General features: G+C 36.2%; 1 protein-coding gene across 1 annotated transcript in view; it reads right to left on the bottom strand.

Annotated features, from left to right (window-relative positions):
* Positions 1 to 2,507: 2,507 nt before the first annotated feature.
* TMEFF2 (transmembrane protein with EGF like and two follistatin like domains 2) overlaps positions 2,508 to 23,129 on the bottom strand; it is a 348,665-nt gene continuing 328,043 nt past the window's right edge. Inside the window, exons 8-10 of the mRNA XM_007948792.2 lie at positions 8,533 to 8,656; positions 6,389 to 6,547; positions 2,508 to 2,604 (exon numbers count right to left, since the gene is read on the bottom strand). Of these exons, the coding sequence (XP_007946983.1) occupies positions 2,508 to 2,604; positions 6,389 to 6,547; positions 8,533 to 8,656 (380 nt within the window). The remainder of the gene's footprint in view (positions 2,605 to 6,388; positions 6,548 to 8,532; positions 8,657 to 23,129) is intronic.

Here is a 23,129-nt window from a genome sequence, read left to right as displayed (position 1 = left end):
TTGGATTTCCGAGGCAGCATCATGATGGAAGTAGATTGCCCAACCATACTTTATTTGTATTTCTCCAGAATCTTGATTAGTCCCTGACACGTAGTATATGCTCATTTAAGATTTGCTGAATGCATCTTTTAAAAGGGATTCCTTCATGGGGTGGGTGAGAATGGAGGTGAATAAGACTAAATGATATTACTAACTCTAGGGACTTTTGCAAAACTAAGATTATATGATCCTTTGATAAAAATTCATGCAACTTAATACATTAATAAGTAATGAAGCATTAATTTGCATGAATTTTTATCAAAGCATCATTAATATGTAATGAAGCATTAATTTGCATGAATTTTTAATCAAAGGATCATTAATATGTAATGAAGCAGAAGCTCTGGTAGCATAGTGCCTAAGGCCCTTGACTGCTAACCAGAAGGCTGGTGGTTCAAACCCACTAGCTACTCCTTGGAAGCAAGACTGGGAAATCTACTTCCATAGTGATACTGCCTAGGCAACCCAAGGAGAGGTCGCTATGAGTCGGGTCGGACTCGATAGCACATAACAACAACAACAACAATGTAATGAAGCAAGTCATTTTATAATCTCACAAGTAAAAGCCAGCGGAGTTGTGTCTTTCTTTTAAACTCTGTGAAGCTTGGTGAGGTTGCATTTTTGCTCTTCTTTTAGAAGGATGAACAATTGTGTACCACTACTGTTGTCCTCAGAAGGAAGGTTGGGCAATCCTACTTCCCTAGTGATACTGCCTCGGAAACCCAAGGAGGGGTCGCTATGAGTCGGGGCCGACTCGACGGCACATAACAACAAACAACAACACTGTTGTCTCACAAAGGAGAGCAGAGCTGGTCACATCTCTACACCTGTTAACCAAATTAAAATCCCATGCAAAAATTTGAACAAAATTTGTCTTGTACAAGTAGTATAGGACCAATTCATAGAAACACCTGAGTAATGATTATGCCAATAAATTGACACTTTTCAAAGTGATGACTAACCTAGTAAGCCAGGATTTTCACAGAGTCCTAAATCTTACTTAGATTGTCACCTTTATGTCTGTTTTAACAAATATCTTAAATATTACTTCAGGAAGCTTACTTTTCACTGAATATTTAATATTCAGAATGTGTTGATTTTATATTCGTGCCTTATTGTTACCATTTGTTTTTGGATACAGCCGTGCAGTTCCTTTTAGTGTATGCAGAGGTCATTTGAAGGAGACAAAGAAAACTTTATTTAGATTTGCTGTATTAGCCATGAAAAGAAACGCAGACGTAAATGATAATAAGGCAATTATTTCATCTGTTATTTCCACCTTATTGTTTCATCTAGTATTTGAAATTTTCACAGTTTTTTTTTTTTTTTTTAATAAACAAAGTGATTAAATCTATTTGTATGCTTTGAACAAATAAAAATCCAAACCAACTTCCCACTAAGGTTTTTCCAATGCTGTGGGATGAATTTCCTTTCTTATCTCATCATATAAATATGCTGAAAACAAGTTTCTCTCTTTTAATGAAATATTAGCATCATCTTAGTTTCATCTTAAGTAGTGGTCCCATCTTAACCATAAAGCTATACATGAAGTATTTTAGTTGTGATCCTAACTTCTTTCCAAAGAACCATATACTATAAACATAGCAAAGTGCTTCTAAGAATTCATGATTTTGATGTTTCAAAATTAATGACTTTATTAAATTTTTCCTCTGGTTGTTAATTTCACTCTCATAGATGGAATAAATTTTGCCACTCTGAGATGTACCTTGCTCAAGGACCCTTTGGATATATTTTCTTTACTGGGAGATTCTAAACTACTTCCCAAATAAAAACCAATATCTTCTTTTCCTCTCCTTTATGAGTTATAAAACACTCCCACCCCCCTTCTGCTTTGATTTAATTTATATGCCAGAGAATTTTCCGCTCTGGGGATGAAAATGGAAGACTAGGGAAGAAAGTTGATGAAATAGAGATGATTTAAAGATCTGAAATATTTTATCCTTACTCAATATAAAGTAAATTATTTTTTCTCTTTGCCAATAACCATCATTTCCCTTGATCTTGGAATCACTCAAAACCTAGCCAGTGAATCCTGTATAAACTAATGCTCCATCTCCAGATATGGGGAAAGATGAAATACCGGCACCTGTACAGATTGTACTAGCGCGATTATATTCACAGCTATGAGATACCGCAAATTTAAGAATGCCATTTTTTTCTCATCACTGAGTATTTATTATATATAACAAATACATGGGAAAGAAAAAAACTATATTGTGTGATATAAATAGTTTATTTACATTACAGAAAAACATCAGGACAATGTATACTATTTCAAATATATCCATACATAATCAAATATAGCTGTAGTACATGTTTTCATTGGTGTAGATTACCACAAATGCAAGGCAACATGTGTAGATCTCTTGTCTTATTCTTTTGTCTATAATACTGTATCGCGTAGTCCAAGCTCTCGGTCGTCTGGCCACTGTGGAAACATGCTCCCTTTAGATTAACCTCGTGGACGCTCTTGTTGTGTTGTCTGAACTGTAGTGTCCTGTATTTTGCTTCTGTCTGTGAATTCTGTTGCTTCTGGGGCATTTCCTAGAAGGTTGGAAAGTTTACAAATTTTAGTCCAGTGTCACTACCTAAAGTTTGATCCTTTCAGAGTGAAGCTGTAGATGAAGTAAACTATTAAAATATTCAGAACTCATTAGTAGTAGAAGCTGGGATTTTGGGAGAAATTATGTTTCTGCTTCTCCTTGCAGGCGTGGTTAAGCACCTGTTGAGGAGAATGGGAGAAGAGCGGCACAAGTTGAGAAGGAGCCCACTGACCTTGTCCACCACTGCTTACTCACCAAGCACAAAGAATGACTCAGCTCAGTGCAGTCGAGCGTCGTAGGCTCATCTAATCTCACTTTAAAGGTCTCCAACAATTTTATATTTTAAATGTCTTAAGGATAAATGTTATATTGCCATTTCAGTATTACAAGTTTAAATGCTATCAAACTAGAGAATGAGCCAATTGTTAATATCTGAGATGTAATGGGGAAGGGATATTGTTTTTTGTTCAGCCTTGCATCATTTTTATATATTAATGCTATAAGTTAGAGATATAAATTGGTACCAATTATTTAGCTTCTATTAAAAGCTAAGATTCAGTCAAATTATCTGAAAAGCTCTGAGATGGCATTTTTTTCTCTTGCAATAAAAGAGTGCTTTGACTATGTAAACAAGAACACTATAAATTCACATAAAATCGTATTACGAGCTGTGAGTTACGAGAAAACTGTGTGTGTGTGTGACTAAAGATTTTTTGTATTTTTGTTTGCTTTCTGGTAGAGCTGTCAAAATAAACATGGAACTGGAAATCACATTAAAAGATCAGCAATCCAGTTTCTCAACAGGACAACTCTTTTCATCCCAGAACATGTCTTTACATGTTCATATTTTTTTGTGACACACATCGTGTTTGGGAGCAGGATCTGTGCTTGATTAGATAAGTGAAGAACAAGAAGAGGAGGACGGAATTAGAAAAAAAGAAAGTAGGAAGAGGAAAGAAAGTAAAGAGGGCTAGATACGAGCAGAGAATGGGTGAGAGGAGATTAAAGGCACATTAAAGAGCACGAGAGGGCCTCTGCTTGGTGTTATTTTTGTAAATCTCTGTGCAACTGGATATTTTAGAACAGTCCTTGAAGGATATCTGTACCCAGGTCACCAGGAAACTAGAATTTCCTGAGGAAAAGGGGAGAAAAACAACTTCAATTTTCTCAGTTGGAAAATTACGATTTTTGAGCAGAATGTTGTTAAGTAAATGAAAAGAATCTACATTGGTTGTTGGTGTGGTTTATTGATTAAAACAACTTCTGGAAAAGCTGTGGAAGGCTTGGAGGTGCTAAGTAAGATTTTAAAAATGCATCATGATAATGCTAATTTAATTCATATGCTATTCTTCTTCCTTAAAAGATTATAGGAGGTATATAAATTTAATATGGAAAATTAAAAAGGCCATATGCTTTGAAGAAATGGCTTATTCATTCTACTTTGGAGTCTAGTTTAGTAGTTGTAAGCATCAGCTGTATAAAATCATGACCAGCCAAGAGGCAGGATGAACAGTGGTTAAATGCACAGGCTCCGGCAGGCAATTTTGCCCTCGCTGCTCAGCAACTAGGCAATTTGCTAACTTCTATCTTAGGCTTCCTCTCTTGATATGGGGACGGTTGTAGCTCTTCATAATGTATTACATAACACGTTAAATACACATGAGAGAGGGACTCACACCCACACACACACATTTCTAGTGTGGTAAAGATGGAAATGGAGTACTTGGGTAGTACAAATGTTAAACACACTCAGATGCTAACTGATAGGTTAGAGGTCCGTGTTTAACCACAGGTACCTCAGAAAAATGGTGTGGCAGTCTACTTCTGAAAACTCAGTCACTGAAAACTTTACAGAACACAGTTCTACTCAGACACATAGGGGGTCACCAGGAGTTGTGATCAACAACAACTGGTCAGAATGGAAATGTGATTAATGGATGGAAATGTGATTAATGATAGAAGTGAAAACATCGGCTAATATATTTTAAAGTTTTGCATTTTTTTCACATTTGAAGAAGCAATCCTATTGTTTTGAGATTAAATCCATTAAATGTTGTTGTTGTTGTTATTTGCCATCTAGTCGGCCTCGACTCATAGCGACCCCTCCTTGGGTTTCCGAAGCAGTATCACTACGGAAGTAGGAATGCCCAACCTTCCTTCTGAGGAGTGGCTGGTGGGTTTGAACCGCCAGCTTTCTGGTTAGCAGTCAAGTGCCTTAGGCACTATGCTACCAGAGCTCCTAAATCCATTAAATATGAATTTCATTTTTTTCACGTGCCAATATTCTCTAGATATTAGGAAACTCAAGACCCATAGAGTAATGTGGGGCACTTTCTTGTGTTTTAGATTTTGTTTTTTATCATTTTGTTTAATGTATCTGGTTGCTTGAGTTATCTTTGTGTTCCCCAGAATCTATTTTAATGAAATCCATTGACTCACTTGGCATCTGAACGTGAGAGTTGAGTTGATGAACTCAACTTAGCTTAGAGCAGCACAAAGCTCCAGTCAATGATCTTCCCTTAAGCCTTTGGGCCAGGCAGGATTTATGAACCATATTTTGTCTTTTTCAAGAGCAAATGCCACACTTGTCCTTAAAGAAGATAGTGCAATACAGATACTGAGATATATTATGGCCTTTATTTTCTAAAGAAATGATACTTTCTTTTATTTTCTTGTCTTTTGAAAATAATTTTTTCAGGGAAGTATTCTGATTTACTGTACAGCTGTACAATCGAATGAAGTCTAAATGAGTTCTGACTGGTGAATTTGGGAAAAACCTTGAAAAACTTCCTTGGAACTTTTAGACAGAGAGGAAAATCAGATCTGAAAGAAATACCTTCAGTAACTTTTCTGATGACACATGACATAAATAGCATCTATTTGATTTAGAATCCAATTCTTTGTTGCTGTGGTCTGTATGCTAATGAATTTTAGTAAATGTCTGTCCTTACTCCTTAACTATAAGCCCAATATCAGACTCCACTGATAGTTCAGGGTCTCTTCTCTCGTTGAAACTTGGTGACATTTCCGATCTCTCTCAACCTAATTCTCCAGGAAACAGTAACTGATTGATTGATTGGACTAGGCATTTGATATAAAATCTTGTGATATTTGCTGCATGTTTTCATATATCCAAGATTTTCACTCACTAGAACAAACTTTTTCACTACAACTATTTCTTGTATTTCATGATTAAAAGCTATTTTGTAATCTTCACTTAGGACAAAAGATGTATTTAGCAGATCTGTTGAAAATTATTATACCTGAAAGTTATACTTAGAAATATAAAAGCCATGAATGGAACATGGAATTTAATACTTTCCTAGGCCTTGTTTAAAATCTATCCTGACTTCATTTGCAGTAAGTATTTAGAAAGTAAGAAAGGAAACTGATCATTTTAATAGTCTGTTAGTAGTCTGAATGAAGGCTGACCTTTCATAGTTAAAAGAGAAAAGCATATTTAAACAAAGGTTACAATTATACATTATGGAAAATAATGACCTTTGTTAGAATATAAATAATCCCCATCATAATGCAAAAATAATGAAAATAATTTGTACCACTCCAACATAAAAATCACTATCTTTCAATTTGTCTATTCAAATGCTTTTAGGATGAGGAAACAAGACTCCCAGAGAATTCATGGTTGCAGAGCCCATGAAGGGACTCATAGTCAGAGTGATCTCATTAAAACAATGAAGAATAACATAGCCCCTTATTTGGATGGTCACTGAATGAAGCATAACTTATCCCCTACTTAGATGGTCTTGTATACAGTTACGGACCTTGTGATGCAGAGGACCACCACACAGATGACAGCAATCTGAATCGTTCCAATCACAGCTGCAATTAAGACGTACTGAAATCTCACAGGACCGGGAACAACATACAGAACACTGTAGTCCTTTTTTTCACAGTGTTGTCCAGTATAACCAGCATCACACCTGGAAGAAAATATAACATCCAGTTACCAGTAGCTGCTGGATTCATTTCTAAAGGTGGCCAAAAAGTGCTGATCTTCATCAGGAAATTAAGATTTTTTTTTTTTTTTTTTAAATCTCCCTCTCTAAAACAATACTGCTTTGTGGATAAGGCACTTAACTATATATTTACAACATGATTCCTTTATATTTTTAATTTGGAAGATACCTGGTTTCTTTTTGTAATTATAATCCTGGATTTTGAAGATAAGAGGATTGGTAAATAATTTTTTTGCCTTCTTTTATTTTTTAATGACAATATTGAAAGACAATAGATATTCTAGAATAATTGTTCTTCCTATATTTTTTTAGGTGAAACTTACATTTATTTTTAAAAACTTGCTTTTTACTCAGCCTAAGTTAAAATGATTGCCTGAGAAAAGTTTGTTTCTGATGATATGGATATAATAACTAGACCTATTTTAAATTTATTTTTTGGATAATACATTGCCTATGCTACTCTCAGAATAAATGTTGAAAATATTGTGACTAGCAGCACATAATAGCCATTTATTTAATTTACTGGTCATAAAGTCATCTGCTGATGTTAGAGAGTTAAATTTTGTTAGACAAAAAAGCACTTATGATATAGGATATATAGTTCTGAAAAAAACAAATAAACAAACATTTGCTATTCATCTCAGAACGAATGTAGTCTCTCATTCACTAACCCCTGCCCAGAAACTAGGCAGACAACCTGCACGTGAAGATTAGCATTTGACCACAAAATGAGAAAACCTCTCTTATGAAAACAATACTAAAGGGACTCAGTTTGTCATTGATTTTGCAAAGTGTTTTGGGACTTCACTTTTAATGCATCATAGCTACATCCTGGGACCTTTCCTCCCTGCAGCAGGAAGGGTTTAATTATGGTGGATCTGCTGAAGAGCAGCAGGAGGGAGCTCTCAGTTACCTTCACTTTCCCTAGCTTCTCTACAAGCCAGATTCTAGTAGATTCAGTGAAGGGAAACATGAAAGGAAGACAGTTCTTGACAAAATGAGAGGGGGAGAGGAAGGCAGAGAGGGATGGAAAGAGAGAAAGGGAGGGGTGGATTGATGGAAAGAGGGAGGAAAAGAGAGAGAGAGGGGAAGGGGTGGGAAGGGAAAAGTGAAGGAAACATGGAAGAGGTAGAAAAGAGTGAGAAAGAGAGACAGAAAGAGAATTCCTTTCATTGCATCACAATCCATTATTTCATCCTACACTACTAATATACTCTAGTCATTGAAATAAAAATACATTTATTTTTGCACTTTGGTTCTTACCATCTCTTAAATAATTCTATTTCAGTCAATAATTCAACAGATATTCTGTTTATTAACTAGATCCAGACAAGCAATTATTAATTTATTTATTTATTTTGGCCTCTCTACTGTGTTTGAGACTGTGACCATACAATGAATAACCCACCTCTCTGTACAAGGTTTGTGGATAAGAGATCCACAGAAAAAAGCAAATGCTTGGTAAATCCAAGAAGGGTGATATTTATTGGAAGATGAGAAGGACATAGGAAAAGATTAACTCTACAAAGCAACTATGTTATCTAATGTACAACAAGCCCTTGTCCATTAATCTAAGAATTATTTATTGACCACTTAATAGATGCCAAGCACTGTTCTAGGTTCAGGCAAAAGAATGGCGAATAATACAGAGAAGTCTGTGCCTTTAAGGAGGTTCTAGTGCACAAGGTATGATTTCAAATTCTACTAGAAGAATATATGTAATGATGTGCTACATAATACTTTAGTGAGTAAGATAGAGCAAGTTTGTCAATTTACTCTGTGTGTGTGTGTGTGTGTGCAGGAGAAGCAGACAATAGATTTGTTTCTGATCATTCATTCAGGCAAAATGCCAACCAATTTTCTTTAAACATATAAAATTTAGTTTCCCCATTTTTTTTTTTTTTTTTTTTGCTTTATGCATTTAAATAGTTAAAGAGTGAAAACTTTACCTGCAAGATGGCTCCTGCATATTGATGGAATGTTCGCACTTCCCGTGCATGCAGAAACCGTTGTAGTGTTCTGGACAAGGTATGTGGTGTTCTCTGGCACTTTCCTCTAATTTGTTAGCATTCTCTGTGAATACAGATAAAAGCAAGCAGTCTTATAAGTACTTTCTCAGCCCAGTAGGATTAAGCAGTACATTAACAAGCAAAGCTACAGTAGGCAAAGATACTTAAAAGGGCAAGAACTGAGAGGCCATGCTTCAGAAGAAAAAGGGAGAAAGAACTGAAAGACAGACATCTTTACAATTGTGTTTAGAGAGGAAACTGCAAAACTGCCCAGTGCTTTTCATGCTCTTATGCAATTTCCTACATCTTTAACATGGTGATGTTTCTGTGAGATGTCAGAAAGCTTTAATTTTCCTTGTGAAGAGATTGTATATTGATCATAAAATAAGAGAAATATCTTATTTTTTGAATTTCAAAGCCCAGTATAATGTCCCTAAGGGTAAATTGTCCCAATATCTTGATACTTTCTCAATGAAGGACCTTAAAAGTTAAAATATGACTGCTCTCAATTGTTAAACAGACATTTTCCAAAATCTAATACAAATTTCAGAAAATATATTCTTTTAGGTATTTTTTTTTTTTCCATCTATGGTGGACATGAATTTTACTAGTGCCCATACATTTTTTTAATTGTTAAAATAAAGCTATTGAAAGAGCAAAAGTTAATCACTTATGTAGATATCTGTAAGTACATATTCAATGCTGTAAGTATATTTTAATGCATAGTATTTAGCCTATGTTAAAAATATTATGTGAAATTTAAACTTAAGAGAAAGTGAAAAAAAAAAAAACCCTTGTGTTCTAAAATGAACACTTTACCTTGTCATTAAGAACAAGTTTTATTTGTTTTCTCAAGCTTCTGTAAAGATATTTAAATATATATTTTTAACCTTTGTTGGTTCAAATGTTTGCTTCATATTTGTAACACTACCTTTAAGTAGTCTTTTTGATTTATTTATATGTTGATTTTACAATAAAAAGTTTTACCATTTTTAAGTCTCACTTATAATCTGAAACTTGGTATTCTTGAAAGATCCTCCCCAATCACATAAGAAATAGGACTTTCCTTGTCTCTGGTCTATATCTTTAAACACCACAGTAATTGGTCATTATGAATTGAAGAATGTGAACAGTTACTATTTTTGTGAAACAGATTATTTCCTATTATTTGTCCACAGGATTAAAAATCAATACCTTTTGTATTAGTGAAAGAGACAAATGGATTATTTATATTTAAGCAGAGTTGTAAAACATCTATACATTTTAAGATATAGGAATCATCATAAAGCATTAACATTTGAAATAAATTTTAAAATATGTTTAGTGCTTTTGTATGCACGGATATATGTCCATTGGGAAGATAGGTAATTTTTCAATTTGTATACCCAGATTAGTGTTATGTGGAATTTACCATGAACATGCTAGAAAGCTTAGAGTGGCCATTAATTTGTCCTTTATCTGTTTCTCTTTAGCTTTGATGGCAGGTGATCCTTCTTTTTTTTTTTTTTGTATTCTAATATTTCATCATTGATATAATTACCACTAAGGTCTCGTGGCATAGTACCTAAGGCATTTGACTGCTAACCAGAAGGCTGGTGGTTCAAATACACCAGCCACTCCTCAGAAGAGCAATCTACTTCCATAGTGATACCACCTCGGAAACCCAAGGAAGGGTCACTATGAGTTGGATCCGCCTTGACAGCAGTGATTAAACTGAATGAATCTTCCATGCAGAAGACTAAGACCAACTATAATTTTCTCATTTCATTTCTTATCCATCCTTTCAGGTTACTTTGAAATTTTGTGACATAGTGTTTTAAGCAGCAAATTAAAGAAAGCTTCAGTAAGCAATACTAAAATTGAAATTGATGAGTTGGGAGAAATTTCTAATATGGAAATATGTGACCAAAATGGAAACAGGGCAACCACAGTATTTAGATACTTGGGATGGCTGTGGTCATTCAAGGGTTCCATAGAGAAGACTTGGCTCATTGTGTGCCAGGGCCAGGGGGCTACAAGCTAGACTGGTCAAACTGTGCCCTTGCTGTTTAAAGGAGACATTAACAGTGGGGTTTGTCAGTTGAAGTAATGAACCAGCACTGATTTTCACTCTTATTTCTGGATCTTCTCCTGTAACTAAATACTCAGTGCCCCTATTTAGTGTTGGTTAGTAACCCTTCAGTGCCTCTGCACACCTGCATACAGGGCAATTTTTTGTAACATCCCCACATTTCAGTTATACATTATGATTTCAGTCATAGTATATCGTAAGCTGATAGTGTTACAGCTATTTTCTTTCTACCAGTTGCAAAACAAATTAAGAATTTTCTATTTTGCACAAAAATGTTCAGCTCAAAATCCTTATTTTAGATTATTTCATTTTTAATTCTGCTCCTCACCCCACACCAACAGTTTTTTTCTGGATATATACCATATACATGGTTACAAACTGAAGTCTATGGCAAAGTGAGCCTTAGCATGTTAAGAGCTAAATATATTCACGAGTTAATTATCCAGCCATGTTGATCATGTGGGAAGGGAACAGTTTCCATCAGGGAAAAAAAAAAAAGTGGATAATTAGTTTATATGAAGCTTGGAGTGCTCTGTTATGCATCTGGTAGAGTACTGTCAAATAAGAAAGTAGAGTGAATGAAAATAAATGAGTAGAAGAAATAATCCCTGGGCAAGAAATGAGGAATCATCAATATATGTCAACAAATTTATAGTCAATCCAACCAAGTAAACCAATTGATTGAAAACCTGAATACATAACCACTTCTAGTAATATAATAGGCATATTTTAGAAATGAAATTTAAGTATATTAAGATGAGTAGAAACACAGAAATCTAATATCCCAACAAAACAAATATATAGGCCATGCTGAATATTTGTGATCCTGATATGTATGCATAGATATTCAAGTAATAATAAAGCATTTAAAGATTTAAAATTATATAAAAATGATACGTTTATAGTCTTTGTGCTTCCTTATGTGGTTGATGATTTAGATAATCAATTTCTCTGTATAGTGTTTAAAAAGAGATTCAACGTGAGGGTTGTATTCTTTCTTCTAAGAGAGATAGTGACTATGGTGGAAACCTCTCATATTTCTGTTTAGAAACCTCATCAGTTTTCTGTTTAAATGTTTCAGATGGTTTGTTCTGAAAGAGATGCTGACCCTTTTAAGAAACATTGTCTGGTAAAATCTGAATTACTTACAGCAGAGCTAATTGAGGCTCATTGTCGGTCAACACTCCAGTCAAGAGTTACAGAAGAGGCTGTTGTAAAGCATCAAAAAAGCAAAACACATGGCCATCATTTGTGGTTGTTAAGTGCCATCAAGTTGGTTCGGAATCATAGAGACCCCATGTACAATATATGAAACATTTCCTGGTCCTGCCCCATCCTCACGATCATTGTTATGCGTGAGCCCATTGTTGCCGCCACTGTGTCAATCCGTCTAGTTGAGGGTCTCCTCCTTTCAGGCTGATCCTCTACTTTACAAAACATGATACCCTTCTCCAGGGGATGGTTGCTTCTGACAACATGGGCAAAGCACATGAGACAAAGTCTAGCCATTCTCACTTCTAAAGATCATTCCAACTGTACTTCCTCCAGACAGATTTGTTCGTTCTTCTAGCAGTCTGTGGAATTTTCAATATTTTTCACAAACACCCCAATTCAAATGCATCAATTCTTTTTTTGTCTTCCTTATTTATCGTCCTGCTTTCACATGCATATGAGGCTGTTAAAAATACCATGGAGTGAGTTAGACACACTATAGTCTTCAATGTGATATCTTTGTTTCTTTACAACTTTAGAATGGTCTGTGGCAGCAGATTTTCCCAGCATAGCACATTGTTTTATGTCCTGACTGCTGCTTCCATGGATATTGATTGTGGATCCAAGTAAAATGAAATCCTTGACAACTTCAATCTTTTCTTCATTTATCGTGATTTTGCTTACTGGTCCAGTTGTGAGGATTTTTTTGTTTTGTTTTGTTTCTTCATGTTGAGGTATAATCCATATCGAAGGCTTTAATCTTTAATCTTCATCAGTAAGTGCTTCAAGTCTTTTTCACTTTTCAGCAAGCAGAGTTGTGTCATCTGCCTATCACAAGATGTTAATGAATCTTCCTGCAATCCTAATCCCACATTCCTCTTCATATAGTCCAGCTTCTCAGATTATTTGCCCAGAGTACAGATTGAATAAGTATGGTGAAAGGATACAACCCTGATGCACATCTTTCCTGATTCAAACCATTCAGTATCCCCTTGTTTTGTTTGAATGGCTGCCTCTTGTTCTATGACCAAGTTCCTCTTGAGGACAATGAACTGTTCTGGAATTCTCATTCTTTGCAATGTTATCCACAGTTTGTGATGATCCACACAGTCAAATGCCTTTGCATAGTCCATAAAACACAGGTAAACATTTCTGGTTTTCTTTGCTTTCAGCCAAGATCCACCTGACATTAGCATTGAGATTCCTTGTTTCATGTTCTCTTCTGAATTTGGATTGCATTTCTGGCAGTTCCCTGTCAATACATTGTTACAACTGTTTTTGAATAATTTTCAGCAAAATTTTACTTGCATGCAATATTAATGATATTGTTTGATAATTTCTACATTCTGTTGGATGACCATTCTTTGGAATGGGCATAGATGTGGATCTCTTCCAGTCATTTGGCCAGATAGCTGTCTTCCAAATTTCTTGGCATAAACAAGTGAGCATCTTCAGTTAACTCATAGTCATGGAAAAGCAGACTGTCACATCTATCTACCTTGGAGTGGCTGGTGGGTTCAAACCTTTGATATTTTACCTAGCAGCCAAGCACTGTAACCACTGTGCCACCAGGGCTCTTTGCTCCAAAGCACAATTGTTTTTATCGCATATTGTTTTTATCCTGGTGCTTTTAGGGAAAGAGGCAGGAGAAGTTAGAGAGAAAGAAGATATGAGAAGTTCCTGGCTTACCACAAGTCAAGCAGGTTAAGTGGGTAGACAGAGGGCAGAGCCAGGCATAGTAGTTAAAAGATTTAAATCAATGTAGCCCAGAGTGGGGTATGTATATGTGAGTCTGTGTGCACATGCATGTCTCTGTGTGTGTGTGTGTGGTTGTTTATGTTGACTCCTCCTTCCCTTTCTTCAAAAAGCTGAAAATAAGATGTTTTTCAGAGATTTAATCTACAAAAGCAACACATTATGGATCAAAGCAGAAATATGGCAGTGTAAGATTTGATTGCAACTATCAATATATGTAAAGAGAGAATTATTCCCTAAGAACAAGAGTTAGGGCTTGGCAAAGAGGTTTCTGAAAGTCATATCTTGCCATCTATTCAAGCAGTTTCCAGGATGGTACATCCTAAGAAGCCAGCTTGAACTGGCACTCTCAGAGTCCCAAGTACCGAGATGGATATACCAGACTATTAGTGTCTGAGGTTATTCACTCAGTCAGCCTATTGCTCTCATTCTTCTATCGTGCTCTCTAAATGGTCTTGAAAGGAGCCTACAAATTGGGAATGGTTTGACAGTCCAACATGAGTATCTTTCATCTGATAGTTATATGTTTCATTTGAGTGGATTGATTGGTACTGAATTTCTGGAGATCTATTTGCCATGAGTCAGTCTTCTTCAGCCACAGAGTTCTGTGGCCTTGAAAGATCAAATGACTACACTTATGGGCTAGAGGACCAGTATTAGCATCTGGGAGGCCTTTTGATGGCAGCTAGGAGGCCTTTTGAAGGCTGGCCAGATGATATTTCTCTGAAGATACCTCCGTGCTTTCTTTCCAATTAGGCCACTGATTGCCCAGGAGGAATAAGAGTTTGAGTGGATTGATTGGTGTAAGGATTTCAGAGTAAGTTGCAAAGATTATAAGCTAGAGGTAACAATAAAGATTTAGTAGATATTTTAGGGGAAAAAAAATTAAGCAACTAGAGCTGTTCAGTAGGGGACTAGGTTGAAATAGTGAGGTTCTGGTGATGCTAAAAAGGAACTGTGTTACCATTTCTAGGGAATGTAGTAGTAATGTTACTATGTGCTACTCTGGATTATTGAAAATCTCTGTTGTTGTTGTTATCTGCCATTGAGCCATCTCTGACTCACAGCAACCCCTGCTTGGGTTTCCAAGGCAGTATTTCAATGGAAGTAGATTGCCCAATCTTCCTTCTGAGGAGTGGCTGCTGGGATTGAACCACCAACCTTCTGGTTAGCAGTCGAGTGCCTTAGGTACTATGCCACCAGAGCTCTAGGTTCTTCCAACTGGAAAAGCAATATTGATTTCTGTTGGTAATATTTATTTTAAATAAATTACTAGTAAATATAAATTAATATTTTGTTAAAAAAGTGAAGAATAGAATATTATATAGATATGCTAAGCCTTAATGATATGGACATTGTACTTTTTCAAAGCATATAAAATATATTAATTTTTTACTATATCTACAATTCAAACATTGTAGCATAAAATGACCTTCACTATGCATTATCTTCCTTTTAGGGAGCAATATGTTTTATGAATCTAAATTCAATTTTTAACATCATGCTATAACACCACAGATTATCTTGACAAGAAAATGCATTTGAGTAGTACAGTTAGTTTGCTATCTTTTCAACTATCCCTTCTTTTGGGCATACACAACCTCCCATACTTTCTTAAAACACCATAATTTATCTTTTTGAAAATATTTATCTGTGGTGGTGTAATGCCTAAGGCATTTGACTGCTAATCAGAAGGCTGGTGGTTCAAACACACCAGCCACTCCTCAGAAGGAAGATTGGACAATCTACTTTCGTAGAAATAATGCCTTGGAAATCCTAGGAGGGGTCACTAAAAGTTTGAGTCAACTTGACGGCAATGAGTTTTTTTAATTTAATTCAGTAGTGTAATATTTCACATTTAAAGACAAGACTCAAAAAATAAAACCCACTACCATCAAGTCAAATCTGACTCTAAAAATGACAGTGTAGGGAAATCCCATCATTGTTATTTTCATAGATTTGCATACCTGTTGTGGTTACTTGATTTTACTTGAAATTTCCCTACTTACTGCCATACCTACCAAGCAATTTGAAAATAATTTTATTTGACCAACTGGAAAAACTATTTTACTTTTTAAATTATATTTGCATTGTGCCTGAGACAGAAAACATGAATTTAGAAATAAAATTCAAAAAATGTTGATGAGAATTGATTGTAAAGAAGATACATAATCTTATAATATCCTTTCCTTATCTTATCAGGGGGAGCTCTGGTGGCCTAGTGTCTAAGGCATCTGACTGCTAACCTGAAGCCTGGTGGTTCAAACCCACCAGCCACTCCCTGGAAGAAAGGTTGGGCAATCTACTTCTGTAGTGATATCACCTCAGAAAACAAAGGAGGGGTCGCTATGAGTCAGACCTGACTCCATGGCAGTGGGTTTGGTTTGGTTTTGGTTTATCTTATCAGGTAGAAGCATATGAGGTGGAAGGGAAACCTATCTTGTTTGAATTGCAATCCAAGTTTTTTAAAGACCAGAAAAGCACTTCTATTGGTTGAGTTCTGAAAGGAATGCAATAAGAGTATTTGTAGTTTAACAAATCCCATAATAGCGACATGTGCTGTCATAGTTTCTTCAATACATAGATGAGTAGATAAGAAGAGTATCTATTTTTTTTAAGCCTCTAGGACAGAGAGTCAAATGAGATTGCTAGCTAAAAGTGACAGCCTAGTGCAAGAGATGGGAGCTCTGTAGCATAGTGCCTAAGGCACTTGCCTGCTAACCAGAAGGCTGGCAGTTCAAATCCACCAGCCACTCCTTGGAAGGAAGGTTGGTCAATCTACTTCCGTAGCGATACTGCCTTGGAAACCCAAGGAGGGGTCGCTATGAGTCAGGTCCGACTTGACGGCACATGACAACAACAACAGTGCAAGAGACATGGAGACCAGAAATTCAATATTTCTCCTACAAGTTGGACATTATTCTTTTTTTTTTTTTTCCAGAGGAGTAATTGAAAGTACTTGGATCAAAAACAGTGCAATTAGGCAGTGGCATGGATAGGAGTAAGATGATTGAGGGTAGAGAGGAAATCTTGTCCCACCACTGGTCAGGCACTAATGTAAAACGTGAGATGTGATTATTCATATCACCGCTTGCATATATAAATATTCTTATTGGATATAAAATTAAAATAAAGTGAAAGAAAACTAATTTTCATGTTACTACATTCTTAGGCAAAGGCTTAATGACATTTTTCAAGAACTGTTTGAATTTAAATTGGAAAAACTGCTAGTATCTGAAATATGCAAAGTAATTTGGGGACTGGAGTGATTGAAATGCAACAATACTGGCTGGTTATTTGCATGGGCTTTTATTATCTCAGTTTCTACTGGTAATATATTTACATATCTAAAAGCTAAGAAATCTGTGAAATCTTGGGAGAGAAAGTTTTATGTAACATTTTCCCTTATGATATCCAAATACAGTTTTATAATTAAAGAATCTGACATAATAAGGCTCATATAAATTTAGTGAGAAATTCTGGACCTCCAAGTAAAAAACTTGGGAAAATATTTTTGTTGTTACTTGTTTATTATTAAGAGCAAAATAAGCAGGTCCTTAGCCATTTGCTCCATCTCCTGACTTAGAAATAAACTGGCTTTGAATGGTATGCCCTCAAAAGAGAATGAAAAGGACAGGCCACTGGGCAAAGCTATATTCAGCCTCTAATGGTCCTTTTCAAACTTCACCATTCAGTCAAGAGCCTATTAACTCTCAGCAAGTGAGTAACTCCTATAGGTTTAGAGGATTTACCTTGAAGACCTTTTAAAAATACAGTATTTCATGGAACTTTAGATGTCTTTGACAACACCTCAATAAACATCAGGTCTTGGGAAGAGGCAGGGATCTATGGTTCATTAGCCTCTTGGGAGCCCAGAGCTAGAGTTGCCTTAAGCTTATCTGGGGCAATTTTCTACTGTTGTTCCCACCGAGTTTTTACTGAAGCATTCCTCCTCATTTCCAGTCTGCTCTTAGAAGACAAAGTTTGCTATAAAACCTAGAGAAATAAAATATATATATATATATATATATATATATAGGAGGCCATTTTTGCTCAAGAATAGTTTTTCTCCTTTCTTTTGTCTCAAACTAAATCTATGGTCTCCAGCCAAATTTATTTGCTTAATTGGTAATCTGGGAACCTTTTCTTAGTGTGCTTTCTTGGTGACAGTGTTGAAAATGACAACCCAAGCTGACATGAGTAAGAAGCAGTGTGATCAATTTCTGTCCACATTAGCCTTCTGGGCTGTGTGAGCCAAGCTGTTTTTTCCTTTGTAGGCTGCTTATGCAGAGCTGGATAAATTGTTAAAGTAAGCCTTCTCAGGTGATACATTTATTTTACTCTGTGACCCTGAAGTTACTAACCAGCACAGACTGAGGGGGATTTAGGCTGGAACACTCATAGGAATGCAGAGAAAACAAGAATTTTAATAATGTAGAGAGGACAAAAAAACCCAAAACACACAAAAAACCTGTATTCCAATATTATTATTATTATACAACAATGTCTTGAGTATCTATTATGTGCCTAGCACTGTGCTATGTTCTTTATATAATATGCTGATTGTTAATATAATATATATATTTGTTGTCTCCACATGGTTTTATTTGTTTTCTAAACTTCACTAAGAAAATTGATTTCTATGAGAAGATGATATAAAAATATCTGTCATTACCTGAAGATCTGTAATGTGCCCAATATAAAATGAAACTAAAATATATTAAATTACTTGTCTTTGTAATTTATACCACTGATAAGCACAACTGGGGTTAAAGCCAGGACTGTTTCCATACAGATCCTGAAGCTTATACAAAAGAAGACTACATTTGACCTCCTTATCTTATTTGTCTATTATTTTCCCTCTAATATCTCCTGACTCCTCATTCTACCTGGATCTTATTGCTGCTCTGAAAACCTGTCTAAGGCCAAGCTGTCATGAATCCCAACCCTTCCATCTTCTTCAAGGCATCTCTTCATCAATTATCTCCTTTCTGTCCTCTATCTACAGCCTTTTCTTCACTCTTTACTCCCTGACATCACCATTTAAACATTTTTTAGAGTCTCCCTTCTTAAAATAAAAATATAAAAATCTCCTCCACTCCAAGGTAGCCCTCTTGTCTTTCTCCCTTTAAAGCTAAACTTCTTAGCAATGTTGTCTCTACTCCCTGTCTCCACTTCCTGAACTATCACTTATTCACTCTTTAACCCATTAGGCTGGTCACCTCAGGGACACAGTTCTGACCAAGGACATCAACAAAATCTTTGTTGGAAAATGAGTAGTCTTTTCTCAGGTTTCTGATCAAATATCAGAAATATTTAGTACAGATGACCACTTCTTTTTTGAAATCTTCTCTTCCCTGGGTTTCCATGATACAACCTATTCTCTTTTTCGTTGTCTTGCTCCTTCATAATCTATTTTGTAGGCTCTTCCTTTTGAACTGAGGCCGAAATTTTGATGCTTTCTCAAGGTTCTTCTCTGTTTTATACATAAACATTCTCCCTGGGAGAGGTATTCCTCAACATGGGTTTCTGTTGTTATGTCACTGCCACTGATCTCCAAACACTGATTAGTCAGTCAGATCATTTCTTTTAAAATTTCATATCTAGATGGGGCAATCTACTCCTGTAGTGATACTGCCTTGGAAACCCAAGGAGGGGTCACTATGAGTCAGGTCCGACTCGACAGCACATAACAGCAACAACAACATACCAAAGTGCGGTGTCTCTATTGAATCACTTACTGATGAAGATCAAACACTACAGTCTTCACTTTGAATTGCACCTCAACAAAAAGAAAATAAAAATCCTTACCCTGGGCCAACATCTTGATAAATGCAGAAAATATTGAAGTTGTTAAGAATTTAATTTTACTTGGATCCATGGTCAATGCTCATTGAAGCAGCAGTCAAGATATCAAATGACATTTTGCATTGGGCAAATCTACTGCGAGAAAGACCTCTTTAAAGTGTTAAAGAGCAAAGATGCCACTTTGAGGACTTTGGTGTGCCTGACCCATGCCATGGTACTTTACATTATGTCCTGCGCATGTGAAAACTGGAAGACCAAGGAAGAATTGATGCATTTGACTTATGGTGTTGATAAAGAATACTGAATATACCATTGTGTGCCAGAAGAATGAACAGATCTGTCTTAGAAGAAGTACAGCCAGAATGAATGCTCCTTAGAAGGGAGGATGGTGAGACTTCATCTCACGTACTTTGGTTGTTATCAGGAGGGACCAGTCCCTGGAGCAGAATATCATGCTTGGTGAAGCAAAGCATCAGCAAAAAAGAGGAAGAGCCTCGACAAGATGGATTGATAAAGTGGCTGCATCAGTAGGCTCGACCTAACATCCATTGTGAGGATGGTGCAGGACTAGGCAACACTTTGTTCTGTTGTGCACAAGGGTGCATGAGAGGTGACTTGATGGCACCTAAGAACAAAAACAACAGTGTCTTTCAGACACTCAAACTCATCATCCCTTTTCCTACTTCCTTCTTCTGCTTCTTATCCTGGATATGCTCATCCACTCAGTGACGCAAACCAGAATTCTAAGCTTCACTTTGAAATTGTAATTGAGTAAATCACCAAGTCCTATGATTTCCATGTCTTAAATATCTCCCAAATTGGTCCATTATTTTACATTTCTACTACTACTCACTTAGGTCAGGACATCCCTTTCTCTAGATCACCCTGTCTCCAATATTGCCCTATCCAAATTAATTTTCCACAGTAGAGCCTAAGTGATGTTTCTGGAAGGAAATATATACATATATATATAATTGCATCATGACTTCCCTTAAAACTCCCAAAGATAATATATATATATATATATATATATATATATATATAAAATTGCATCATGACTTCCCTTAAAACTCCCAAAGATACAGTTCTAAAGTTGCTTCTCATTACTCCCAGATTATGCTGTCTCCAATATTGCCCTTTCCAAATAAATTTTCCACACTAGAACCAGAGTGATCTTCCTAGAAGAAAAGCAAAACAAAACCAAATGATTACATTATAATCTCCCTAAATACTTCCAAAGAAATAACTCTAAAGTTGTTCCTCATAACTACTCCAATGAACTCAAAGTTTAACATCACTTAGAAGGCTACTTTGGAAGGAAGGTTGGGGAATCTACTTCTGTAGTGATAGCACATCAGAAATGCAAGGAGGGGTTGCTATGAGTCGGGTCTACTCGACGGCCCATACCACCAACAACAGAAGGCTACTTAGAATTTGGCCCCACTTCTGCATTCTCACCTTTTACGATTCTCTTCCACCTCTATGCCATCATATTAAATTTCTCTCTTGCCTCTGGAACTTTCATACGTGGTTACCTTTCCCTGCAAAGCTCATTTCCCTCTTTCATCCTGCTAACTCCTACTCCATTCAGGTCTCATTGTGGACATTACTTGCTCTGTGAAAATTTCAGTGATTTCACCCCTTCATTCTGGGTTCAGTGGGCTGTTTACTTAATCCCACTCTTCTTTATCTTACCAAATTGTCATTGTTGTTTATGTGTCTGTATGCAAGTTAGTCTGGAAACTTCTTTTTAAGGGCAAGTATTGCAATGAGTCCTGGTAGTCCAGTGGTTAAGCACTCAGCTGCTAGGTGAAAGCTCAGCAGGCACCAGAAGCTCTGTGGGAGAAATATGTGGCAGTCTGCTTCCATGAAGATGACGGCCTTGCCAATCCCATGGGGCAATTCTACTCTGTCCTGTAGGACTGCAGGGTATTGCAGTCAGCCTGAGGACAATGAGTTTGGGGCATTGCATCTGCTCTCCTCCCACTGTAGTCTCTGCATCTTGCACAGAATGTGGCACAGACAGAGAATATGGATTTGTTTAGATAAATCAGTGTTTCCCCACTGACACAGTTACTCAGTCTAGACCTGTCAGAAAAATACCCAGACATTATGAACAGTAGAAGAGGGATCTTAGTTATGTGTTATGGGAACAACTTTTTTTGTAGGGCGAGGGTGGTGAGTCAGTAAATAACCAAGGACTGTGAGAAGTGCCTTATGGAAAGAAAGCCTGCTAGAGAGATAAGGCTATAGATCCTGTAGAAATGAACCCAACGAAAGGGATGCATTTCCTTCTTTACACAGGAGCTTGAAGAGAATGAGTAGACTGTCTCATTTATAAAATCATATCTCCTCTACTAACAAGGGAGGTGTAACTCTAAAAGTCATTACAATCACCTTAGTTTAAAGATTGAACAATATAGGAAATCTCATTCTTCTCAGTGGATAAACTGGTATCTACCTGCATGTCATGATTCAGATATCACATTTGAACCACACTGGCTAATTCTGAATTTAGATATCATGATTTTCTAATTCACACTGTTTCTCTAGCATTGTCCAGTAGTGACAAATGTTGGTTAAACTTTTTCAGGACAATGAAAAAGGATTCTTTAAAATAACAAAAAACAACCAGGCAAATATATTTCCAAATAGAAATGAGAATTATAAATCAATGAAACATTTTTCTCAGAAGTCTGCTTTTAAATACACTCGCATTATTCTCAAACTTAAAAATATGTTAGGGTATTGGATTATGAACACGAAAACTGTAAGTACGGACATACTTGATGATATTGCAAGGAGTGAATCTAGTGTTCAGCTTGGTTTTCTATAAGAGCACTCTAAAAAGAACTGGAGAGCTATTATAGTTTCTTAAACTAAGAAAAAGGTATAGCTTTTACTTTTCGACAAGCTTTTCTGAGCAGAATCTCAAAAGTGCTTGAGAAAAGGCACTAAGAGTAATGTAAAATTCTCTATGGAAATAGGCTTAAATCCGGACTTCTGGAAAAAAGAGAAAGTAAATAATTCCATAAAATAGCTGGTAAAAGTACTTCTAATAGCTAAAAAAGGTTATATAGTATTTAAGAAGAATATTTAAGGGATAAGTGCTAAACATTAATAAACTGCTTAGCTTAAAAAGCACAGATAACCACCCTTGAGCATATTGTGCAATGCTAGCCACCAGAACAACATTTGTAGGTGTAATACTGTACTATTTGGATGTTACAGAATCCTAGAAGACACTTTTGATGCTCGGACATCCCTCATAGATGTATGTGTATATGTATGTATGTATGTGTGAGTTTTTGTGTAAATAGAATTCTGTGACCTTTTGTTGTTAGTGACCATCAAGCCAGCTCTTACTCATGATGATTCCATGTACAATGGAATGACACATTGCCTGGTCATTCATGATCTTTGGTATGTTCAAAGGCATTGTTGCAGCCACTGGGTATTTTGAGTGCCTTCTAACCAAGGGTATTCATCTTCTAACACTATATTGGGCAATATTCTGTTATGATCCATAAAGTCTTCACTGGCTAATTTTTGGAATTAGATTGCCACGCCCTTCTTCCCAGTCTATCTTAATCTGGAAGCTGCACTGAGACCTGTCCACTATGGGTGACACTGCTGGTATTTGAAATACTCGGGGCACAGCATTCATCCAGTGTCATAGTAACAGATAGCC

This window comes from Orycteropus afer, unplaced genomic scaffold (genome assembly GCF_000298275.1).
Source record: "Orycteropus afer afer isolate SDZICR_OR568_19922 unplaced genomic scaffold, OryAfe1.0 scaffold00001, whole genome shotgun sequence".
NCBI lineage: Eukaryota > Metazoa > Chordata > Mammalia > Tubulidentata > Orycteropodidae > Orycteropus > Orycteropus afer.
Note: the sequence above shows the minus strand (reverse complement) of the source record. Positions and strands in the feature narration are given on the sequence as shown.